At 51.6% G+C, this 25,806-nt stretch overlaps 1 protein-coding gene across 1 annotated transcript in view; it reads right to left on the bottom strand.

Moving 5' to 3' along the window:
* The window catches only part of LOC105697507, a 198,259-nt gene that overhangs the window by 132,605 nt on the left and 39,848 nt on the right, over nucleotides 1–25,806 (bottom strand). The window contains exon 2 of the mRNA XM_012420866.1: nucleotides 24,104–24,148. Coding sequence (XP_012276289.1) covers nucleotides 24,104–24,148 — 45 coding nt within the window. The remainder of the gene's footprint in view (nucleotides 1–24,103; nucleotides 24,149–25,806) is intronic.

Raw genomic sequence — 25,806 nt, 5'->3', positions numbered from 1 at the left:
TAAACGTTCGTTTATATTGCCTTGCCTTTACACCCGTCCCGATTGGGGTAGGTCGCGGCCGAGAACGCGGACTCAATGTCACGTGACGTCACGTAAGAACACCGACACTCAACGCGCCGACCTGGGGGCCCTCTTCTTCGGGGATCTTCCACGGGAATCGAAGACCACTTTACTACCGCTTTGCTAATAAAATACCCACTGCCAGTAATTCACCCCCCGAGGAGCTTAAACATTTTTCTCCCGATTCCCGACGACGTTGTTAGGACGCAAACCGCTGGTATCGGTTTAGACGGGGTCCTTATCTTTATCGCCGTCTTTATCATCTGGCTTCCGAGGTACATAACCCACGCTCGGTGCATCCTCGCGTAGATCTCGCACGGATTCCCCGTCGACGTGCGACGACCAGCACCGGCTCGGTGACCTTGACCCTGACGTCACTACACGTGGTACCTACCTCGGGGGGGGGTAATGAAATTTTTAATCCCTGCATCCCTGAGCTGAAAATCAGATTACCCACGTTATTGACTTGAAAATCCATGGCGACTCGCGGTAGATTTATTTTTCTCCCCGGATATAGGACTCCATTTCTTTTCTTCTTGGACATTTCCAGTGCCCTTGTCAATTTGAAGATCCGGAGGGAGGAGGGCGTGGTTAGGTCTTATCTTTGATTTACTCGTTACCTTTATTTCGGTTTCAAGTCGAGTTTCAATTTCCACCGCGGCAAGGATCGTGTTCCACCTCGGGGACGTGACCGCGCGTCGCGCGGCCGGGACGTGCGTCTCGACGCCCGTCGTTCCTTTTACGACGAGTGCGTAACTCCTGGCGTATACTCGCGGCCTTGACACTGATACCCACCGAGCTACCGGCGCGTAGGTGAACGTAGAGATGCCCTCGGAATCGTCGTACCTGTGCTTTACCCGCGTGCTCACGTGCTCCACGCACTCACTCGCGCGCCTCCGCGTCGAGGAGACACGCTCCGCCGCGGAGCATCGCCTGCCTCGTTTTACTAACACTTAAAACTTTATTGGCCACCGTAAAAGCGGACGCTTAGCTCCGCTCGTCCGTTAAAGGGGTGCGCCGGACCTCGTATTTACCTACTGCCCATTCATTCAGCCACGCGACGCGCGTCCGAGTTACGCACAAGAGGGACCAGAGAGATTCGAGAGGAAGAGGTCACAAGACCCCCCTTATATCCTAAGAAACAGGTTACGGTCGAAAAGTAAATTTCAAGATACCTGGGATTTTTGTGGAATTTCAAAAATTCTAATCATCGCATTTTATAGAATTTCAAAATTCCAGTCAAAAGTGTGAAAAAACAGAAAGTGAGGAATCAACTGGTTACGGTCGAAAAGTAAATTTCAAGATTCCCGGGATTTTTATGGAATTTCAAAAATTCTAATCATCGCATTTTATAGAATTTCAAAATTCCAGTCAAAAGTGTAAAAAAAAGAAAATGAGGAATGATGAATTTCAAGATTTGAGCCAGGATAGTCCTGGTTATATGACTAGGGAGAAAGAGTGGAATACATAATAAGAAATTAGAGACAGTCGAAAAGGAACCGTCGAGATTCTTGGGATTTTTCTAGAATTCCAGAAATTTTAATCGGACCTAATCCGTGAAAAAAAATCGAGAACGACAAATTTACGACGTAAAGAGTGAGTATGGATTTCTGAGAAATGCATAAACAACGAATTGCGATTTTGGATCTGACTCTCCACGTGGAGAGCAAGAATAGCAGTCGAGATCTAATTCTGCCCAGCATTTATGTCACTCCACGCGTTTGTCGAGTCCTCGTAGCTCGAATCGACTTTCATCCCGACATTCCGGCAATCATCGAATCTTTAGTCGCGACGATCTCGAGAACAAGTGCGCGACGCGTGCACTCGTTAATTACGTAGCATCCCGAGTGCATTGCATCGGCGGTGCAACAAAATGGCAGATCTTAAGAGAGGATCTTAAGAGCATCTCTCGGCGGCGAGACAGCGAACGGATTCACGGCTGGAGCAAGGCTCGATTCCGACCTCGCCAGGCCCAAAGCCGAAGCGCTCTCTGCACGTTCCGCCTCTCGAAGGCTCGTAAATATTCCTCGAGGTACAACCCATAAAGAGACCGCTGCGCGGGTCGGAAGGGTTAATTTTTTGTCGGGAATAGACGGAGGCGAAGAATCGGTCGGCAGGCCGGGAAGCGGTCATAGAGAGGCCGCGAGCCCTTTGCGCGTCTCTGCCGTCGAAAGTAGGAAAAACAAAATAAAACGGCTCTAAAATCTCTTCAACCCCCGTTTGACTTAGTGAAAAATTCTGCAATGGATCGTACAAAAAAAAAAGTCAATGGGAATTACGCGAACTTGTATTATTTTTATATTTTTCTTTACTTAGTACCGTAGTTCTCCGCGTCACCTGAGAATCTCTCGGGCAGACCCGAGCAATTTGGTAGCGAGCCTCGAAAGATAGGCACTTAGGCCCTGGAGGAGCCTCGGGCAGGTCTCGAAGGGCCTGTTCGAAAATGCAGCACTAAATTCAGAGGCAGTCGACGGTAGCCGTTTAAATGGCCGTATTCGCGACGTGGGACTCTCGGGGGAGGCTGGCGGCCCTCCCCCTGGGTGTGAATATTCACGAGTACCGGGCATAATTTGATGTGCCACCTAGGCGACGGTGTCAATGGACGACTAGACGGCCCGCAAGACGCGACAGCGAACGTGACCGCCTTCGCCGACTTTACGATCGGTAAAACGGGGCTTTAAGGGTCGCCCTGGGGTGAGGTGGACGCGCCTACGCCGTGATCGTATCCCGCGTCCCGCGAAACCGTCCACGAGCAAACTCGGACAAGCGTTTTGCTCGATGGCCGATATTTATCCTACGTTATGACACGTTGACAACGGTCCCCGGAAACCACCCCACGGGCCATTCGGAAAAGGGTTGCCTGACGAAAGGGAAAACCTCAGCGAAGATCCCGTCTCGAGGCATTTACCCGTTCCTTACAGCGGCAATAAAAAACACTCGGCGTCCTTCGACGGGACACTTGTCGAGCCGTCCGAAACCCTGAAAAATTCCCTCGGGGTCTTAAATACAGCCAAAAATCGGAAGGGTTGACCATCCCTCCTGGCTTCGGATTTTAGGAACCCCTGGCAGTCGGTTCTTCGTCTCCGGTGTCGACATTCACGGTGTCGGGTTCCTTCCTGGATCGGCTTTCGTCCAGGAAATCGAAGGAGACTTTCGGAAAGCTCCTCGACTCTCTTTAAAAAAAAATCGCGCTAACCCTTTTTATATGAATTTACGAACGATCGCAGCGATATTTGAAAGAAGAAAGTGCGGCTTTACGTGGCCCCTCCTGGCGCAGCATAAACATTACGAGGTATGGTCGGCTGTGAAAATTAAATCCTTTTAATATGGCGGACGGCCATGGCGTCGATAAGGCCCCTTTAGGGAAGCTCCATAACTCCGGAGAAAATCGGACACCTTTGGAGCCATCCGATTATAACGATTCCAATTACCGACGAACATATTCCATTGATACGTGAAAATGAGTGAACTTACTTCGGCGGCGTTTTGGAATATTCATGGAAGAATAGCTCCTTTCTGCGGTGGAGGAAAATTCCAAGAGATCTCGCGGCCATCTTGGAAAGTGACGAGACGCATCTGCCGGTTCCTCGAAAATTTGGCCCCGTAAATATCGACGTCATCCGACGCCTCGGTTATAGACGCGCGATTGGGCAAGAGGCTTCTTTCGACACATCCACCTTCCCCCGGGAGAATGGATAATGCAGAAGGGCGAGGCATAAGTCGGAGTTAAAAAATGTGTTCCCGGCTTTTTTCTCCTCGGGCGAAAATGGACCTTTTCAATCGCGGATCGTCGTTTCCTTTCCCCACCTTATACCGTGGCATGGCGTCCCCTCGAGAATTTCCGCGAATGAAATATGTACTCGGCGTCTCGCCCCGTACCCGCCATCTTGGCATATTTCCGCCGCGAATATGAGAAACTTTTCACACCCGCGGTATGCACGAATTTCCCGCGTCAGTTCGTTAAATACCAATTTATAAAAGAACCTGTTAAAATTCATATACATCTCGCTATGCTAACGAAGGAAAATTCCAAAGGATTTCGATATTTCAGATCTCACCGAATCTCACGGAGAGCAAATCCGGAGAACGACGAGGCTTTCGTCGAGCCCGGGATTTCCAAGGATTAGCACAAAACAGGTGTTAAAGTTGGCCGCGTTAAATAACGCTCAACAGAGCCGAGTAGGAATCTCGGGCTATAAAATGGCGTCCGCTATCTCGAGGTGAGTCGTGAACGAAACCGAAACTGGTCGAGCAGAGTGCAGCTCCTGCTTGGCAAGAACCGATTAATTTTCCCCTGAAACTGCATATCGTCCTCGTTCTCGCAAACTATGTAGTACAATGTCTGGTATGAATCGAGAGGACGGAACAATCGCTACGAGAAACGGTCGGCTCTCGGCGTCGCGACGTAAACTCGGCAAAGGACGAGGCGTCGGCCAAGAATCGTCCTCCGGGAGGCAATTCTGGAGAGACTCGCTCGCAGGGCGTTAAATAACGCATCGAGTAGGAATCGCGGGGCATAAAATGGCGCCAGAGTCTTAAAACGAGCCGACGGTCATGGAGGAAACCGAAACTGGTCGGCCAATGGACGGGATAAATCGCCGGCCGAGGGGAAAGAAGAAGCAGAGCAGACAGACGAGTTTTAATTGGAGCAGCTGGAGAACCAGCGGGCAATATTTATAGCCTTCCTCGAAATGGCGTCCTCCCTTGGTAGTGGCCAATACAGGACACCTACATATTACGAGTACCGATCGTTCCACCGAGACGTCGATTGCGAATCCCCAGGATATCCCGATAAATACGACGCCTTACTTCCCGGGAATATCTGAAAATGGCGGCTTTTAATTCCCGGGAAATTCTAATGAATTTCTCGAGAGGTTAATTCAGAAAGTTCTCGGCCGTTTATCGCGATCCCAGGGGTGCCTCAGCGGCGCGTTAAAATTCCCGATAATTTTTACACGTCGTTTCTTACATATTGTATGTAATAGGAGCAACAGCGATAAGGAGCTCGAGCAGTAAAGAGGAGTACTTTGTACACGACATTAGCAGAAAAGGTGTCCCCGGGGACGTTTTCGCGTCCCGACGTGGGCGTTGCCCGGGGACCACCTAGACACGACCTTCGAGGATGCACAATGCACGTCCGTGAGAAAGAAAAAAAGATATACGTGGGTCGGCATAACTGCCATATCAGAGGCCGTCCGATAACCCTAAAAAGGACGTCCCCGTTATCTCTGAATTTTCTAAACCGAAACGCCCTGCTCCATCCAAGACTAACCCAAACTGCATCGGCAGTTAATAAAGAATTTTGCATGCAGTATCGGGAAGAGGAGTCCCTCGAGAGTTCGGGCCAACACGCACGTCTGGCGTCGGGAGGGACCACCCATGTGCGCCACCTTAAATCATGCAACATGTATGCGCAAAAACGGCGAAAAGGAGAGGAAAAAAAAAGCGTACACGTGGGTTGTCAGTGCGGCCATATTGGGACCCTCTCGAGCTCCCATCAAAGGGAGTGCTGGATCCCAGGGAATTTTCCAAGATCTTTTCGGAAGGACGAACGGAGCTCTAAATGCAAGCCCAATTATGTATTCGATCGCTCTGTCTGGTTAATTTAAATACAATAATTTAATAATTATTAATAGCGATCGACATTCGAAGGATGGTGACGAGTGATTCCGGGGGTTCCAACGGCTCTTTCGAGTTGGACCACCTAGATGCACTCCCTGGAAGCGCACGCCATGCATAATGATAAGGGAGGAGAATAAAATGAGAAAAGAGACAGTCGGTATACTCGTGTTGGGGTCGAGCTCCCGTAAGGGGAGAGTGGCTGGTCGAATTTTCGAAGTCTGTCAGGAGGACCGTAATGGCGGGGCCAAGGGGTGCGCCAGTTACCGGTGAAACTGCCGTACCGGCTAATTAGGACTTGATTGGGCACTCACCCTGCCTCCCGGTCCTCCATGGACCTTCCAATCTTCCGCTCCCCTCGTCAACCCCTTCGTCTCTCTCCCGCGCACCCGCGCTGGGTCCTCCTCTCTCTTTCTCCCTGTCTCTTTTCGTTTCTCTCCCCTTCGCGGGCTCCATCTCGCCGTCTCCCTCTCTCTCCCGGGGCTACCAACTCCACCTAGCAACGCCCATCGACGCAGACTCGGTCGCTCCTCCGTGTAATTGTATAATTTACTCGGCAATTTAGCCCGCGGTTAATTTGTATAATTTAACCGGCCGGACACTGTATAATTTAGTCGGGCCGCCTGATTCGCGGGCCTCTCTTTCGAGAAAACCGGTACCCGAGGTATCGTCTAATGGCCCCCACACACCGACCGGGTTTTGGCCTCACCGAGTTTAATCCAACCGATTTCCCATGGCCGCGACCTCGTCGCGGGTACCTGCCCTGAGATTGGTACTCTTCTCCGAGAGGAACTCTCGGAACCTCTTCGAAACCGATTCCAGACCCAGCTCCAGAATATCCCTTGATCTACCCGAACTGGATTCAGGAAAATTATTTATTTAATATTTAAATTATTTATATATTTCCCGCACGGTGGGATATATAACCCCGTGGTCGTCGCCTCCTCCGGAAGTCACTTCCAAAACTGATTTGCGACGCGGGAAGGTTTGAAAAAAATTCATGGAATGGAATTTAATTAATCCCACCGTGTAATGACCCAGGGGATTTCGTCGCGGTGTCGGGATTAACCGTGCCCGCAATGAGAGGTTCCGGGATTATTTAGGAAATTCAATTTTCAGGGACGACGACTTCCTGCCGACGTGTGGAAGGTCGTATGCAACGCTTAGGAATTGGAAGGAATATTTTCTGAAATATTTCTTCGATATTAACGGACGGTGTTTCTATGGGGCTTTCATTTAAACGACTTCTCATGGGTAGAGGTACATGCTTCGGGATAATTTCCGAAATCGCTAGGTGGACGATTATCGCTGCTAATGTACAGGATGTACTACAACGGACGGGTTGCAAGTGTTCCACAAATTAAACGTTATGGCGTCGCCATCGTATAGCACGATCTTACATACCACTTGATATGCATATACATTAGCGGATATTTCCTTAATTCGTTGGGCACATTAAATCGTGCAACAATAACCAGACACGTACACATGTTCTCGTGGATGATGTACTTGTTCCAGAGATAAGCACAAACTAGGGAATCATTTAATTCCCTTCTACCAGCTGCTGCACCGATGGCCAATCAAAGGGTTGCTCGTTACCGAGTTCCTCACCCGAGACGCTGACAAGGAAGTGCAGTCGGAAAAATCGCGTTAATATCTATGCTAACGAACCTCGATGCGACCTAGGAGAATCGCTTTCCGCCATCTCGCCATGACTCGAGGGAATCGCCATGACCTCCCCTCCGACACGAAAAAAAAAAAACGAGCCAAGAAAATATCCTATCACCAAACACGCCCTTAATAAATGCATTAAAAAATCACTTGCGTTTCATTCACCCCTCGCCAAATCCCCACGGAGGCGTCTGTCCTCCCCAAAATGTTTGACGAGCGTGCAATTATCCGGGAAAAAAAAAATTAAAAAAATATTCACGTGATAGAAAAATCTGGGAAGAATACAAAGGCATTATGGAGCATCGAGGAGTGGGTGAGAGATCCCTGGAAAGTGGGCGGAGGGAAGAAGCCTCGGAAGCCGTTTTCGTCCGGCGCTTATCGAGTCACCCACTTTTGGCCTGGACCCATTTCTTTGGGAGAATTCCCGGGAAGTGAAAATGGCGGATTCGGCCCGTGGGCGGGCGACGTTCTCGGCCAACACTTCTCCGCTCGAAATGCGTTCCTTTCGGTGGGTTTGCTGGACCCGGAGTTATCTCCGAGGGAGTATAGGCGGTCTTGGGCTGGGCGCCGACTTTATCCCTACATCTTCCAGCGCGAGACAGAATCCGCTGTGTGTACGGGGGTTCGGGCCGTTCGATGCGTTTGGTACCGGAGGCACGCACCGAAGGCACGCACTAACCCAGAACCCGTCCGAGGAAAGCGGAGCGCGACGCCGAGGGCAAGATTTACGATCGCGGCTGCTCGTAAAACGCGCTTAATGCACTCGAGCGCCAAAGGGGAGCCTTTTCTTATCCGACCGGGAAGCTCGGCACCGATTTGCGGGGATCGGCCGCGAATCGGCCGCGATTTGCCAACGGGACCGCTGCCGAGCGATGAAACGAGCCGCAGAATTTTTCCCCGGCTCTTTTTATCACTCGGCAGAAGTATAGCGCCTGATAAGACGTCCCTGATAGCAGAAAATATTTCTCCTATATTTTCTATATATTTAACGCATATCGTACATTTTCTTAATATTTACCAGACACTTGAAATATTTGCAAAACGTTTACTTTAGAATATTATCTTCATAATATTTGTACGATATCAGCTCCATGTGTTTTCGTAGAATTTTTCCCCGGCTCTTTTTATCACTCGGCAGAAGTGTAGCGCCTGATAAGACGTCCCTGATAGCACAAAATATTTCTCCTATATTTTCTTTTATTTAACGAATATCGTACATTTTCTGAATATTTACCAGACACTGAAAATTTTAGATTATTATGTTTACGTTTTAATTTATAACGTACCTAGCGCGATAGGGGGAGAATTTCGGAAATGTATGAAAATTTCATATCGTACGCAGGGGACAACCGCGGTCCAGCTGCATTCTGAGAAACTGACGGCGAAACTGGAGCAGTCATCGAGGAAGGAGTGCTTTGTTTGAGATCAACCAAAGGGTAATTGGAGTGATTTGTTCGGGCATTACTGTGAGGTCTTGCGATATTCTCGGCGAGATATAAATTCGTGCGAGCCTCGTTTCGACCGGCAGGCTGTAGTCTTACTTTCGTTCGAGATGCAACCTCGGGAGGAAAATTCTGTTTCCATTTTTATACATAATACATGGGATATTTCGTAGACATTGGTTCGGGAGAAAAACTTTCTTTGAATTTTTAGCAGAGCTAATTTATACGTGGAGGTGCACTTGCAACGTGCATTACGCGTTGAGGAGTACGAGGTGAACGCTCGACTCTCGACGTCGGCCTCGTTTTCGATCGAGGAACGTCGATTCCGAGTCCTCGTCTCGAGGTCTCCGGTCGGTCGAGTAAATTATGGACTGCGGTGTCGTATTCCGTTTAACGTATCGACGAGGCGGCCAACATACTCCAGAGATTAACAGCGCGCGTCAAGTTAGAAGCCAGGCTTCACCAGAGACTTGCGACATGAAACGAGCTAGACCGGACCCCCGGGTATGTTAAAAACGTCATTACGCTGATTTAGATAAAAATACCCACTCAAAGTGGCGGCCAAATTCGGCCATATTTCTTCCGGCCCGAGAGCGTCGCCTGCGCGCCGCCATCTTGGAAAAACGCGAAGCGCCCTGAAAAAAGGGAAATTTAATTACGATCCACGGGGATGGAAATATTTCCCGGCTCTCAGGTGCAACACGGGTCCACCTGAATCTTATGTAAGTATCGAATGAGGTGAATGAAAAAAGCGGGAAGAGTTTTTCGATTTCTCCTGGAGAGATGGAGGATCGACATCCCGTGTCCTCTCGGATGGGAGTCGGTCCGTTTCCTCTGGGCGGGAAAACCATGGACCGGGGAATCTTGGACAAGGTTGAAGGAGGATCCCGAGGGGGAGGAATCGCGATTGGCCCGGGCGAGCCGCGGAATTGCCCCGCGGAAAGGTTTTCCGTGTCGGGTGGCTCGGCTGCTCGCTCGAATTTCTCAGTTGCACTCAGACGGAACTACTTAACCTAGGAATAGGGTTCGCGGCAACCTACTTAAACTTCGGCCCGGTGTTCCTCCGGTTATCGGCGGAACTCGCGCCGGTATCAACGACGGCGTTAAAACTTTTCTCATCTTTCCCTAATCTTGAAAAATGGTCTCGTTCGATGGCGAGCCCGGAGCGCGCCGGGTATTCGGGACCCGGGCAAATCTCCCGGGAGGTTCGTAATTACCCCCTGGAGGTGGCCAACCCCCGCCCCACGCCCCAGTTTGCTCGTCGTTTCCATACGCCAAGGGCTGTCAATTTACGCCGACCGAGCCCCGACCCTGCCGCGACTCCACCCTCGGCCGCCATCTTGTGTCCGATTGTCGGGAATAAAAAATTGTCATATCCACAATACAAACCGTCATTTTTGTTTCTTCGAACAGAGATCGCCTCGTAAAAAATTGAACGTTTCAAGGTCTCGATGTAGGGGTTGAATCTTTAATATTCACCCTTTTTTTTTCGATTTCTTTACGTATTTATTTATTTAATTCCGGAAAGAGATTGGGGTAGCGTCTTAAAACGCTTCTTATCTTGGATATAAGTCCGCAAAGTAGGCGTCGCTTATATAGAGAACGGAGATCTGCGCCTCTCGAGAGCCATTCGTAAGTCGTGCATGGCCGGAGCCCCAAAAGCCTCGGCATCCCCTGGACCCGACATCCCCTTCGAGTCCCAGCATCCCCTGGAGCTCCATCTCTCGGCTCGAGGGGATGGAGAGCCGGTGGGAACCGTGAGAGGTCACCAGGTGGGAGGCTGCGCGGGGACCGGAGGGAAGGGTGGAAAAGATGAGATGCACTTTCGGGGGTTGCGAGAGCCCCGGGCTCCCCAAAATGGTGCATACGTTCCGGAGAGGGTGGCTGCCAAAGTATCGAACAGTTGCGCGCGCATCACTTACGTTCCGAGAAAGATGATGGCTGCATCCGTTTCCATGGGAATAGGACCGAGGATGCCGAATCGGATGCCGTCTCTATGCAGAAACCCCTTATCGTCAATAAAATCCATAAAACCATACCCGGATATTATTGAAATTTAATTTCGACTCCTGTCCTCCCTGTTCCGTACGAAGGAACTTCTTTCCCAAAAGCGGAACGAGAAGTCAGATTTTTCAGTTCCCTTTTTGGGGAGGAATCTCCTCGTTTGGGCCTTTGGGACAAGACCGGGTCCTAAAAATTCTAAAATGCCTCCGGAGGGTCATCCTTTGTAACCCTTTCCTGGCACGACGTCCACCGCCGATGTTTACCTGATGTCCACCTTGACAATAAAACACGAGGGATAGGGTCGGTCAGGGCAGAGCAATAAACCGATTGAGCCGAAGTCTCGAGAAAGGGTTGTCGCAGCCGCCTAGGAAAAAAGCCTCTCTGCGAGGCCGGGGAAAGGGGTAACTTTTTACTGTTATCCGCGGTACCGACCCTGGGCAGGACCTCGGAAAACCACGAAACCGGCAGGTGAGCATCGGGCAGTCTGTCACCTCAAGGTCCCAAGAGAACTCAACGTGCTCAAGGTGAAGTTCGCTGGAGCGACGACTCGCCAAGGCTCGAGAAATTCAAGGTAAACTCAATTACCCGACACTATTTTCAATCTACACAGGGTCGCGGGATTTCCTTTTTCTCGTCCACTACCTTGAATAATTTCTGTCTTGCTCCCTACCTATTACCCCTTCGGCCGCAAAAAGTATATACGTAGGTCCAACATTTGTTCTACTATCGCCTGCACGTGCGGAGGAATTTCGCCCATACGTCAAAAGGGCCTAATGGCCACCGGGTTGAAACGTACAAAAAATCCAGAATGGCGTGTACCAAAAAATCCCACATTATTCGGTGATATTTTTGATACGTGTTTTTATACAGTCCTTAGTCTAATCGTAGGTGGAATGTGCTCCGACTAGACACTTTCCTCGGCGTAACGCAGTCTCGTCGTGTCAACGCAAGTGCGGGTATAAATACATCCGCGTAGGTGGCAACCTCCCACTCGAAGGTCCGAGTCACGTGCTGCCCAATAGGTTACCGTAAAAGCAACGAGTCAAGACTGTCAATCTATCTTTGGAGTCGCGTATCTGGTGTGCCTTCGAGGCCGGTCCAGGCACGCGTCTGGGTGCAGCCGCGCGGATACCTATGGTGCAATAAATTCGCATCTGCGACTGCATCTGCATAATGCGCCGGTCGCGTTCGGAAAGTTATGGAGTCCTTCCTTGGTCGAGCTCATTTAGGCCTCTATCCCGGGAGCGGATTTATAGAACAGGCTCCGGCCGATCGAACCTCCACCGGTAAAAAAGTTCTCCTCGTCAATTTATTAAGCCCAACAAAAAATTCATGAATAATTTCCCACCCTATAAACAAAAAGTCTCGAAGAATCTAATATCGGACGTGACTTTTCTTCGATAGACACACGTACAAACTTATTGCTTCGTGGAGAAAATGCATTATAAATTATTCCTATCCCCTTTCATGAGGCGCCTCCACTCTATCGTTGTATTCCTGACCACGGGGTACCGTTTAACGCAACGTTTGCTTTCATTTACAACAAGTACCGAGTATCTTGGCAGCCACTCCAGGCTCGTCGGTCCACGTCCAAGATCGTGCAAATCTGCCGTAAATGCGACGACTCTGCGCGGACAGGAACACCGTGTATTCTGGGGTCCCCGAAATCCCGATTTCCAAGACGAGGGACTGTTAAATATAGAGCTGCCATCCCGAGCGCAACTTTGTTTTCCCTTGTAACGGATACTGGATCTCTTGGCAGCTCCCCGATGCCCATAAGTCGCGTGACCATTGCACAAATCCATCGGGAAAAGTACTCAGCCCCGTCATGGACGTCGTTAATTCCGCCCCCTTAGAATAAACGACTTCTAAATATACAGGAGGACCGCGACACCCTAAATCCGAGTTTCCTCGGATTCCTATACACGTGCCGAGATCCCGATAGAAATTCAAATTCTCCACCCCGACGAAAGCCGGATTCTAATAATCACACGGAGCATCCTCGTCGCCAGGAATCGCAACTTCCTCGAGACGGACTGCGTTACCATAACTCCCGGGTCCTATCTCGGTGCTTCATCGCATATCCGCTGGCCCTGCAATCTCTAAACTGCGAAGACCGGGGAATCCTCGTCGTACGAGGACGTGGGCGTGTGCGAAGTCGATGTGTAGGGTACGCGAAGGGCGAATCGCCGGGGATTCGATCTGCTCGGGGGTAGAGGGCGGCAAGAGACGAAATAAAAGGAAAAAGAGAAAGAACGAAGGAGGACCCGGGCAAGGTGGGCGCCCGAGGGGGGCGAGGGCGGTTCAATAGGGCGGAACAACAAAAGTTCAATTTCGAGGAACGACGCGGAAAATCTTTCCCGTGTATTTCGTTTTTCGCTTATGCGCTCCCGCTTTTCTCTCCGCCGCCTCGGGAAAACGTATCTCGCGGAAAAGAGAGAGGATAGGTCACCCCCCCAGTGCCCTGGGGAGGTGGGGGGCGATCCTGAAAGGTTCCGCGGGGCCGTGGGGGGTGCGACCCACCCTCCCCCTCGCGGGAGGTGTGCAGGGACGACGTCTCATTGACGTCTCCTCGAGGTCTCCTCCAGACTCGGCAAGGGATGCGACTTGGCACCCACCCTTGGCCGGGGGTGGCTCGTCCTCATTCGGCAGATTGGTTCGACCGGGGAACTTTTCATTCGCATATTCCCAGGAAAAATGTAAATTATCCTGAGGGACCGTTCGGGTCTCGCTGTCGGGGAGTCGATCCAATTTGAATCCAATTTATGGACCTTGGTCGGCAGCCCCGCGAAAGGTCGCTCGTCTCGCCGGAAATGTGCGGATCTCCGGGATCCGGATAATTCCTGTAAAAAGTCGAGCCACTCTTAGTACAGGGAACCTCGAGGAACCTCGCGATTAATTGTACAGTGCAGCTGGTATTTTTTATGTTCCTATCTCCGAGGTGGAGAGAGGTGGCTTCCGAGAGAAGACGTCATTAAAAGCGCGACACGTCGAGGTGTTAACATGGACACACTAGAAACGTCGTTATTAACGTTGACTTAACGTCACATCAGAGGCACCTAGGCGTCGGTATCGTCGCCGTTGCCAAGGCGCATTTCGTACGTCGCTTCTTCGTCGCCAAGTAACCAAGACTGCCGGGTAAACGTAACCTAGTTGCATCTCGTATCCCTAATCCCGCTATTTTGGACGGCGGGTTGTTACCCTCGAGCTTTGTCGCGACATTTCGGGGATTTTCGGGGAGCTCCCCTCGGTTCCTGTATTTCGAGGTAACCGAGTGGAATTCCAAAGTGGAGGGCGCCGAGCGACCACGAAGCGACCGTGGACATCTCGAGTTCCCGGTGGCATCCAACCCGGGTGCTCGGTGTCCACGAGCTCTGTGTGTACCTTCGTCAAACGTCGTTCCCGAGCAGCGGCCATACATTTCCCACGGGAGACGATAAGGCTCGGGGAGGGAAGACGTTACCCCCCGGAATGCTCCGAACTCGGTCTGCATCCAAACGCATCGTTCGAGACCGGCCGAGCACTCGCAGGGGACCTTGATAAACCGCAAACAATTTACCTCCGTACGCGTCTTGCCTGGAAAGACGATAGAGGAGCAGGACGGACTGGCCACTGGTCGTGGACCGCCGCCCTGTTTTACATTTTACTGGAAAATATACCGGAGAAAAATGTCCCCGTGCACTTCTGGAAAATGAACGGACGCGTCGTTTATAAATCGAGAGTCTGTACCAGGGTTTCGTACAGGGATCCATCCATCATACTTGGTCCTGAGGGTGGGAACCAGCCGTGCCTTGGCAGGGTCCTTGGAAAATCCTGCTTTCGGCGTTTTCTCCGGGAACCGTCGAGGGGGAATCTCCTTCGTCTGAATTCCAAAATAACGGGATTAAGAATGCAAATGGCGTGCCCTTCTGGCGAGTCTGGCGAACGCGATGATGGCTCCTCCTCGCCTCGCACGCACGCCCTCTCCGCCCCTTCCCTAAGGCCGGAGTTGGCTCTCTCCTCTTATATTCGAGAGAGGAGCTCCCGAGGAACTCTCACGGAAAGTTGGCTGCCGCTTTATGTTTCGAACCCGAAGTCTCGGGCAGAGCCAGCTCGCGAGAGCGCGCCGCGCATAACTGATGCGTGGGCGCAGCTGCGAGGATTATTTCCTCGAATGAACATTTTTCCTTTAGACTGTTTCAAGTAATAAGGCGTAACGCTCCCAGCATCTGGGACCTCGCTTCCGAGAGACTGCCTCGGTTAGAAAAGAGAGAGGAAAGGATGGAGAAAAATCAACGCAATACCCTGCGTCCTCGGAGACTATTCCTCGCAAAATCTCGCTTCTTCGAGGGCATATTCGAAGCGATATTTTCTTATGGGAGGACAGAACGTGTGGGAGAAAAATCTCCAGTGAAATTTATCTACTTGCCGGTGATCGATGTCGCGGTTTACGGCCGATCTGACGGTGTCTATTTCCTCTCGTCGTGTCGAAGGTGCGCGCATATTTCACGCGTTGACGTCCCGGAGACGACGCTACGCGGAAAGGATTCGAACTCGGAGGTTACGGCCGGTTTGCGAGCCGTAATGGATGTATTTCGGTGTGGAGCACCAGACGACGTGGAAAGTTATTGCCTCTAACGTGTTTCAAAGTGCCTCCATGGAATGCTTATCCCCCGCGAATTGCGCGCGCCTTGCCTCCCCTACGGCACGCGAAGTGTGGAGATTAGCGTGGAAATATTGAATGCTTTATATATGGGAATATAATACATATATACCTAGTGGTAAGGATCCATACAGAAGCATCCTGAAAATCCTCCGAAGGTTTTTATTGGACGTTTACCTGCCGCAGCTGAAGGGCTGCTTGACTTTTGGGACGGGTCACTTTTTACACCCTTTCGTTTCCGAGGAATTATGGCAGGTACCTGAATCGTTAACGGGATTATTAAGAGTCAATTGAGGGACTTAGGAAAGGAGCCTTCTAGAAAATTCCAAGTCTCCTGCCAAGCCTTTTTCCGGGTAGGATTACTCTGGGGTAAAATGGCACGGAAAAACCCAAAACCGGTAAAGAAGAATTCATTGCAATATTTTCGAGGTGTACTATTCTCCCCGTTCATAATCTACGGTGAAAATGCAAGATTAGGTTACTGTTCGAATTTACTGGTAATATTTAACGAAGATATATTCCTTACGAGGACCGATTGCGAAGGTTCGTTAATATCTGGCCTGATTTTGAATAATATAATGTTCGTGTTGTTTGTCCCATGTCTGGATTACGTGAAATTGGGGCTTGTACTTGAACGCGGCCATTTTGGGCATCGAACTTGAACCCTGAAAGTCTGGATGTGCGGCAGGTTTGAGTCTTGTAAGAGGCATTGTTTACTCCTACTAACCTAGAACGAGGTGAATGCAAATCGGAAAAAACACGCTGGGCGTCGGTTGGCAATTCATCCGCGTACCTCTAGAAGAATCCATGACTCGTCTTTTCTAAGTATTCTCCTACGGGGGAACTCGGGGAGGGAGCGACTAACTCGTGGCGCCATCTTCGAGCGAGACCCGTAACCCTCTAGCTGAGTCCCTCTTACACGATGCAGGCGCCGCATCCGCGCTTATCTCGGCTTCCGTTGGAACTTCCGGCGACCAATTAGAGGGCGCCAAATTAGGCGATAGAGGAAGAGGACTTTAGGGAGTTCTCTGATGAGATTTCGTAATAATTCCACATACGCGGTTGAAGCGGCCGCGAAGTCTAATCGAATTGCGCCTGAGACGAATCCAAGGATTAAACGCGCTAAAAAGAAGATTTCCTAACATTAACTTTTACAATGCAGCCAGTGGTAAACATTCTCGGCTGAAAATTTTGCAAGTACCAAATTCAATTGACATTTCCATGGTTTGCATATCAATTCTCAAAATAACCCCGATAAGAGGCTCATTGCCGTAATGTTTTTTTTGCAATGATTTTATATACAGGGAATTTTATTGAAAAAATTAAAGGTTCTCTCGTATCGAATTTACAGAGTATCGGTTCCACTATTCGCGACACTCTGGAATATCTAAATTAAAATTATGTATGTCGTGATTTATGTCGGCATTAACATGGACATAGATTGGATTACTTTCTCGCGACTTATCGCGCGCATATCGGTAGAATAAGTTCACTGGCGGTGCCGTACTCGGCCGAGAAAGATCTTGCCCCGGAGATAGTGGAGAAGTTCGCCGAGAAACTCCCGGCGGTGGAAAATGAAATGCCCGGGCGTTGATTTCACGGGGGGGGCGAGGGCAGACTCGTGTAACGTGCGCCAGAAATCGATACTCCTCGCCGACGACCTCTGGTTCGACGTGGGGGTGGCTCTCGACCGGTGGACGAGTCTCGCCCCAACCCTGGCACCCTAATTTCAACCCCTCTCGAGCCGCCCCTCCGGCGCGACTTCTCCTGGAAATTGCCTGCGACGCCGCCCGAGAGATGGCGCCACGTACACCGACTGCCTCGACCCCTTCGCCGGCCTTCGCGAGCCTGTCTCCATAGAAAATGCACCTAGGGGAATATTCCACCCGAATTTAAAATACATGACGGATATTATTTCCTGCAACATTAATACTAAGTTATTTAATACTTGAGTTGTTTAACCGGAAAAACGATTCTGCCATCGTTACTAAATTTCATCCCACCATAAATCAATAGATAAATAAATAAAAAAAATTCAATATCCCCGAGGATCGGCACTTCGCCATATACTTACGGAAGCAGCTGCAACTAATACTAGATGGAATGATAAAAAGCGAAGAAATATTTTTTTATAACGCATATGTTTTAGGGTTAAGTCCGAATCTCGAAAATCCTCAGTACCACCCTCCTCCACGTAGGATATTAAATTACAGCTAATAGAGGAATTTTAATTTCAAGAAGATTTGAAAATCCAGGCAGGGTAATAATAAGCGTTGGGGGGTGATATTGAAATCAGTTGCGACGAGTTCCCTGCCCATGTATATTCGCCGAAATCCGAAGGCACGTAATTCAAGGCGCAATCTCCAGGCCCCGCAATTCGGGGACACAAAGACCAGGAAGTGGAGCCAAACGAAATCAAGTGTGGAGATGCACGCCCGGCCCACCTGCGTTCTTTAAAAAAACCGTAAAATGACGCGACCCGGCCAAAAACGTCGCGGCAGATCGATAAACTCCACCAGCACCGACTGCTCGATAAGATTCTCGGCATAAAGATCCTCGACGTCGACGTTTTCGAGGCGTCTCTTCCTGGATGTACCAAGGAGAAGAAAGAAAAAAGAAAGAAACGGGAGGGAAAGATTTTTCTTAAATCCGGCAGTGCGTTACAGGGCACGGCACGTGGGTGTACCGTTTGCAGGGCAGTACAGTAAATCTCGCGATTAGCCCGACAAGAATTGCCGCAATTACCGGCGGTACCACCATACGTCACGGCGTTCATTCCCAAGTAAACGGATCCTCGTCCACGGGTCGCAGCGGCCTCCACCTATACGACTTTCTCCGCGGGGATATTCTCCGGCAGGACCTCGCCGTGTCATCCGGCGGGGGACACGGGGATGGCTTTGTTGCAGAATATCCCCGGAATATAAAGTTGGTGGCAGTCGCGCAGCTGCTACCAAAAGGCAAAGCAAAAAATCACCGGGAACGTGGGCTCGGCTCGGTCTTCCCGCGGGGCGGTCCTCGTGTGCGGCTCGGAACGAGCTTAAGCCGTTTTCGACGGCGACTCCAAATAAAGGAGGACTGAATTTTGTGAAAAATAAAAGGAAGAGACACCTTCCCGCGTCCCAGGGGACGATTCCCTCCGGGGCGACCTCCGTCGATCGAGAGATTATGTCACGGTGGATTTACCACGGCTTCGGTTAATTCCCGAAAGTTTCATCTTTATACATTTCTCTCCCATCCCATTTAATCTCCGTTAACTTCTCCGAATTTCTGGGCATCCTTAGAAATTTCTCTTTTCATCTCCGGAAATTATTACCCGTCCTCAGGTTTCATCTCGGGAACGCGATCGGTCCCTGCGGATGCACCGACAAAATGGGCCTCGATCTTCGGACGGAGGGATTAATAATAATGGTAAAAATAAAATAATGGGCATAATATCGCGACGTTACGGGAGGCCTCACCTTAAGGCCTTTACCGGCCGATCGGAAAGCGGCGATTGGCTGGACCGACACCTGACATTCCTCGCAAGCGGCGAGTATAATTATTCGCCTCTAAAGAGATCTCGGTCTCCCGGTCTCCAGGCAAGGTCTCCCGGCGGACGCGCAAGCCGATGTAACGAGGCGGCCGTAACGCGGCGTACCGTCCGCGTACGGGCCCCGGCTTGAATTATTTCGCGGTAATTACAAGCTGCACCAATGACAGCTGCTAATCATCGAAGGCGCCATTACGAGCGACCTACCGGCCGCGTAGCTCACAGGACGTCCCTCTCTCCTCTCTTTCTCCCCCTCGGTAATTAGCCCGCGCGTACGCCTCTACGGTAAACGTTGCCTTCCGTCTTTATTGCCGAGCATTACCTGAGCTGGAGGCAGATCGACGGCGCCGGCTAATTCGCGAATTGCGTCACGAGGATAGAGCTTCTCTTGCCGCCGACAAAAGAGGTGCCCTTCTCGGCACCCATAAAAAAAAAAAAAAGAAAAAGGAAACCAATCAATCCAAATACAGAAAATCTTCCCAGGTGACCGGAGATCTATAAAACGATCCACTGTGGAATTTCTCTTAAAGAGCTATCAGCAAAAAAATATTCTAAAACCCTCAGCAAAGAAGACCAACCGTGGAACGCATCGACGCGCCACATTGCGCCCGGTGTTCCAGGATGATCGGCCTTGTGTGCCACTTTTTCCCCCGTTCTAAAAAAAAATCAAACAAAAAGAGCGGTTATCTAATTACCGGGCATGACATCCGAGTCGGCGGGGACATTTGTAACCCCGCTCCTAGAATTTGCTTGCGCTCGGTACCCTTGGTACCCGGCTTGGTACCAGTCGCCCCGTCCCACCCCGCGCCCCGTCTCGGCGCCCATCCAAGCATCGCGGCAACTGCAGCGCTGCAACTGCAACTGCAACTCTGCAACTCGCCGCGCCGATCCACAGAGCGAACAAAGGTGCCGCGACCCGCGCACCGCATTCCCAATTACCGCACACACATGCGGCACATTACCCGGAATATAATATATACTTTTTAACGTCGCGAAGGCGAGTGTCGAGGGATCTTTTAGAAGAAGAAGAAGAAGGAGAAGAAGAAGGCAAAGAGAGAAGAGCTCCCCTCCCTCCGAGCGTTTAACCGGTTAATTCATTGGCGTGCCTTATTCAGTGGCTCGCGCCCCCCCCGTCTGCCCCCTCTCTCGCGCTCGTTTTCCGTAAAGCCGGGGTCGTATAATTCTGATAATAGGTATAATAAGAAAGAAGGTGGGAGAGAGCAGTCCTCTCCGGGGGGTGGGTCGGGGGGAGGGTTAAACGGCATTTCTCTCCATCTTTCCGTAGGTGGTTCTACCCATCGACCCACCTCAGACCCGCGGAACAAGGACGTCCACCGATTTTCCATTTTCTCTCAGGCAGCCTCCCCCTCCCCCCAGCCCCAATCTCGCGGCCCTTCCCCTCCCCGCACCCGTTCCGCGCGATCTCCATCTCCGTCCCTGCTGCGCCGCCCTCGCCCTTCGTCTTTTTCCTCGTCTGCCTTTTTCTCTCTCCCTCCGGTCTACCTGGGTCGAGCCTCTCTCTCGCACTTGGATCCCAAAGGTACCTCCGTCTCTCTCTCCCGTGACCCCGGCCTGCCGCTCTCCTCGAGTACCGCGCTCTTCGGGCCCTCTCCTTCCCCCCGAAGGGGGGAGTTTCGGCGAAGAGACGAAGACACGCCGAGACGATGACGGCCGCGCGGGGAGGGGCGGCCAATCGGAGCAAGGCTTTCCGCCGGAGCCGCTCGATCGATGCGGAGCCCCTCTGTACCGGCATGCACGGCATACCAACGTTACTGCTGGCCCTCGTTCCCGGGGGGCAGGGGGGACCGTCTCTCTCGGTGTACACGTGTTTGCACGCGTATGGGTGTGTAGGTATACGGGAGGGTACGCCACGGATGCGGGCCCGCCGACCTCTCTCTCCCTCCCGCGCTCCGGCCACTCGCACCCTCTCACTCCCGCCAATACAATTTCGACTCGCCCGGCTCCTAAGTGCACCGCCGCTGTCGCGGAACTTTCCCAAGATTTCCCGGATACCCCGAGAGACGCCCGATGGAGGAGAGTCCCAGGTGGAGCGACTTCCTCCCGGGATAAGGGATAAGCACCCCGGGTGAAGGGTCAGGTGGAGCTGGATAGGTGCAAATCGCCCCTGATAAGCGCTCGCTCCGGGAAACAGAAAAACCAGGAAGGAGATTAGACCCCGCGCGAAGGACTCCTGGGAGAAATCGGGGACGCGTCATTTTCAGGAAGTTGGGAATCTTCAAGTTTTCCTGGATAGTCCTCCGACACGTGGCCGGGGATGGTGGATACCCTTGTACAGGGCAACACCCAGACGGGTCCGGAGGAAGTCGCGATAATTTCGGGAAACCTGGGAGGGAAAGTAATCTCGTCCTCCTGGAATGACCAATATCCAGGTCGTCCGCTCGGACTCTGCCCGCTGATGGGATTGGAGATCCATGCCTCGGCCACCCTACCGGGTTAGGGGTGGGTCCGGGTTGACATAACCCCCCAGACGTCGTCTCCATGCCTCAAAGGGTACCCCTATGTGACTCGGAAAAACGAATCCACGTTTCTCGAGGCCGCGACTCGCAGTTTCTGCCGATCTCCGGACTTATCTCGGGATAGGAGATGACGTCGGAGGAGGAGATGGGGTGTTCGTGCCCCTCCACGCCTTAACGAGGTGCTCGATCCTCGGTAGCCGTTTCTCGCGTTCCTGGACTCGGCAACAAAGTCTCATGCCCCTCGGCTTCCATCTACGGGTCCAGGAATATTCATCCTCTCTTCCTTCGGGATCGATTTGAGATCGCGATCGAGATCGAAGCTCTGACTTCGCTGATCGATGTCCTTTTGGAAAGCTCCTTCGAGTATTGGACTTCATAGGGCACTAGGGCTTAACAAAGGACCTCTGGAAGATATCTACAATTTATACCGTAATCTGTCCCGGGGGTGGTCGGGCCATGGCGGCTGAATAAGCTCCAGATAGGCGTCTACGACGGAGCCGAGTCGCGGAACCTCCCGACGAGCTACTCTCGAGCTAACTTGCTGCTACTCAAGCGCCGCCGTTTACGGGTAACTACGAGCACGGCTCCGCCCTGGACGGCCTCCCTATGTACCTACGAACGCGTTACAGGCCCCTATTTGCACCCGCCTTGCCGATGCACTTAGCCTGCACTTTTCCGCCCGTGACGTGCCGACGCGTTTACGCGGCGACTATTCCGGGCGGTACCACTTGATCTCCGGGTGCTTTCTCGAGGCTTGAAATTATTCCCCCATATTTCCCGAGGACGTTAAATCTACCCGGGGATTTTTACGGCCGTTACCGGGGTATTTACGTTAATATATTATTAATAAGGAGAGCGATCTCCCATGGGGTCTCTCTAGAACGCGGCGAGTGACAATCTCGAGGCGCCATTTCGTCCCTGTACAAATAATTAGAGCCGGCTGCTTCAAAGCGGCCAGAATTCCGAGATCTCGTTTCGCCGATCCGAGTCGTCGGGTTCCGGGAGGTGTTTTTCGGCCGGTTTCCAAATAAATCCCCGAACGGCGGAAAATAAAGAAATCCGCGGTACCGGGTCCAGGAATATTTCTGGCGCCGAAATCTGCCCTCTGGGATTCCGGGAATATTATGGATCACCGGAAGTCTGGTCGTACGGAGGAAAGCACGTGGGGTGGCGGGAGGAAAGTTCACTTGAAATTATCGCGGCGGAAATCTTGGCCCCCCCCCTTGATGATAAACGGTGATATTACATTTCGACAGGGCTTGCCGAAGTCTCGTGATGAAAATTCCCAGGAGGGGGGTTCGACATGGAGGATTGTTTATTGCTTATTACACGTTGAAACGTACGGGAAGGAGCATATATCAATTTTCCGGTGCGGCAAGAAAGGCCTGGTGGAGTAATGGCACGCGTGCTCGTTGAAAGGCCGCAATGGCGGTTCTCTTTGTACCCACCGGGGAAACTTTCAATGGTACGCGCGCCACTAATACACGTAATAACCGGGAACGATTCTAACCCCACTTTTTGCGCGCAAGCTGCAAGACGTAATCCGCGCCGTGGAAACTAGCGATATTAGGTTTTTCTCGAGATTACCGAAATGTAAACCAGCCAAAAAGGGGGAAAGAGCCTGGAGAATATTCGGGGACTAAGCATTGTTTACTCCATATTGGGACGCGGAAGGAACGTATATCAATTTCCCAAAGGGGGAGGAAAGGGGTGGTGGAAGTAATGGCAGTGGGCGGAGGGGCCGCCATGGTGGAGGTCGGCGGATCCTGCTTAGTGTGGAAGGGACGTTTCTTCGTAATATTATCCGACTCGGCTCCTCGCCTTGCCACCGTCATGTTTTATGTTTATCCCGTCCGGCATTGAATCGGCACAGACGGCCAGATTGTCCAGGTTTTTCGCGTCGCGCGGAATTTCGACGGGCGAAAAACGCCCCCTGTTACAGGGGGCGCGTAATTCCGTTTTACGACCTCGTACGTCAGCGTTTTATGGATTCCGAGGCCGAGCCGTCATATTCGGGAGGTATCTTAGCGGAATCAGGTGTACGATGATAAAAGACGCTTCGAGGCACTTTCGGGAATATGGGTCAACCCTGAATAACGGTATGAATAAATATCTACAGGCAATGGGAAGCGGAAGAAGAGGAAGCCCTCTTCGAGGCCGTGACCCAAGAATGGCGAAAATGTGACGTTATCGCTTCTTGGGCCCCAGGGTGTCACGAGATATCCGAAAGGCCCGATCATTCGCATTCTACGCGCCTCTTCGGATTTCCACAAACCAGGGACGCCCCACGTGAGGAGGTAAGTTCAACCCCTCCTCTATACTCGCCATCTCCACGTACTTCTCCACCGAAGCTTCGTATTCCGCGGACATCAACACTCGACCAACTCCCATTACGACTAAACGGTACTTTAGAAGTCTTTCCACACTCCGCCAAGGACGGGCCGAACACACGGAGATGGGCATTCCACCTGTGGGCCGCAACTTCCGGAGGCTCCACTTTCACCGAACATGGCGGCGGGACAGAATTTATACCTCACGGGTCCCATCTACGCCGAACCCAAGAAGAAGATATAAGGTAAAACACGCTTCGTTCCCCGGCTACGACGCGCCGTTACGGAATTAAACAGTTTCTGTTATAAATTAGGGATTTTCGACTCACCCATGCAACGCCGGGCCGCCATTAGTGGTGCCTCCCAGTCCGCGTCTGCAAGAAATAGAAACACGTAAAAATATGTGAGAGATCGGCGATTGCAGCGATTCCGAGCGAGGACAAGCCTTTGCTTTCCTCGCTATCTGGGCGTCGGTGATTGCCTCGATTACGAGCGGGGCGATTTTAATTCGTAGCGAGCGATAATGGCCGCCCGCAATCAGCTGGTCGAGCCGAGAAAAACGGAACAAGGGGCGGCGGGCCGAGTCGTAGGTGTCCGGCACAAAGGAAAATTGGAGTGCGTGCCGATACGAGTGCCAGTGACTGTGTCGGGCCGTTAATTTTCTCGATAAGGGTCGGTCGAAACGACCGATCGACCACGCGCCTGTACAGATCGCCCACGTGGCGACTTTTCTCGACCGCTCGCCAAGGACGCGCACGCGCTCCGCAGTACTTCCTGGAGATTAATCGGAACATGGCCCCTCGCGAGATCCACAAGAAATCATACGAAAATGGCCCCTCTCGCCCTGGACCTCAAAGATAAATACAAACAGCATGGGTTTCATCTCAGAAATGATATACACGGAGCAATAAGGTCCTCCTCTAGATATCGTATAGGTTATGTTTCATGAATCTAGACTTAAGCTATTGGAATTTTACTGATGATTCAAATTCAATATCACGTGTCACTTGTAGGAACGAGGGGTGTTCATAAGGGGGATGCATTTCTCGTCTTCCCGTGCATACTGCAGAGAGGGCACTTGCGAGAGAACTTTCTCCGCAAGTTCTCCGCAAGTTAGCCGTAAGTTCTCCGCAAGAACTTCCTCCCGACGTGGAATAAGCGTTCGCCTACGTGCACGCATTACCGTGGAGTTGCACTTTCGGAAGCGGCGATGCAACGTGTGCACCGCGGGTCGCTCGTGCATGCAGGCCCGAGTCGACGTATGCAGCTACGTGCACCCACGAGTCGCGGTTTCGTCGGCCATGCACTTAGGTCGGCGACGCGTCTCGACGGTCCCAGGAAGGGGAGATGGGCTTTCGGTGTTTAGGGTCGAAGCGAACCCAGCCCCCGCCCCTGGAACGATCGGGACGCCCCGATTGCACCCGCCCCTGCACCTGGGCACTCACCCTAGGGAAGAATGCACGGAGGGGGCGAAAAGCGCAAGGAACCCTCGGCACACCCATGGCGGCCATGGCCCGTCGACCCAGAACCGTGGCATCGATTTTTAGTCCCCCCCTCTCTCTCCCTAATTTTTTAATTTTTCATATTTCATATTTTTCAAATATTCCAGACGCCCCGAATTTATATGAATATTCATCAACTATCGTCGAGACGAGCCTTCCTTGAATTAATACTCTCTCGAACAAAGAAACTGCATTTTTTGTCATAGAATCGGATCTCGCTCCTGGCCACCTGCATCGCGATTCTTCAATGCAGTCACGTACGGACGAGAGGGGGAAAAAAAATAGAACGAAGTCAATTTACCACGGAGGAGTCGAGTGTGCGCCACTGTGCACCTTCCGTTTCCATCGGAATTCGCCCCTCCCCCCTGGAGCTCGACTTATTCGCCCCCTCGTCCTCATCGAATAAGACTTCGATATGCCGGCTCGCCTATGCGCCTTGAATTTCAATGCGTCCACCGCGCGGAGATAAGCGTCGCCGGGTGCATCGAGATAGGGTGCAATGAGAACGCGCGCTCGGAGGCTTTATTCGC

The sequence above is a fragment of the Orussus abietinus genome, unplaced genomic scaffold, assembly GCF_000612105.2.
Source record: "Orussus abietinus isolate OABI.00-Male unplaced genomic scaffold, Oabi_2.0 scaffold25, whole genome shotgun sequence".
Classification (NCBI taxonomy): domain Eukaryota; kingdom Metazoa; phylum Arthropoda; class Insecta; order Hymenoptera; family Orussidae; genus Orussus; species Orussus abietinus.
Note: the sequence above shows the minus strand (reverse complement) of the source record. Positions and strands in the feature narration are given on the sequence as shown.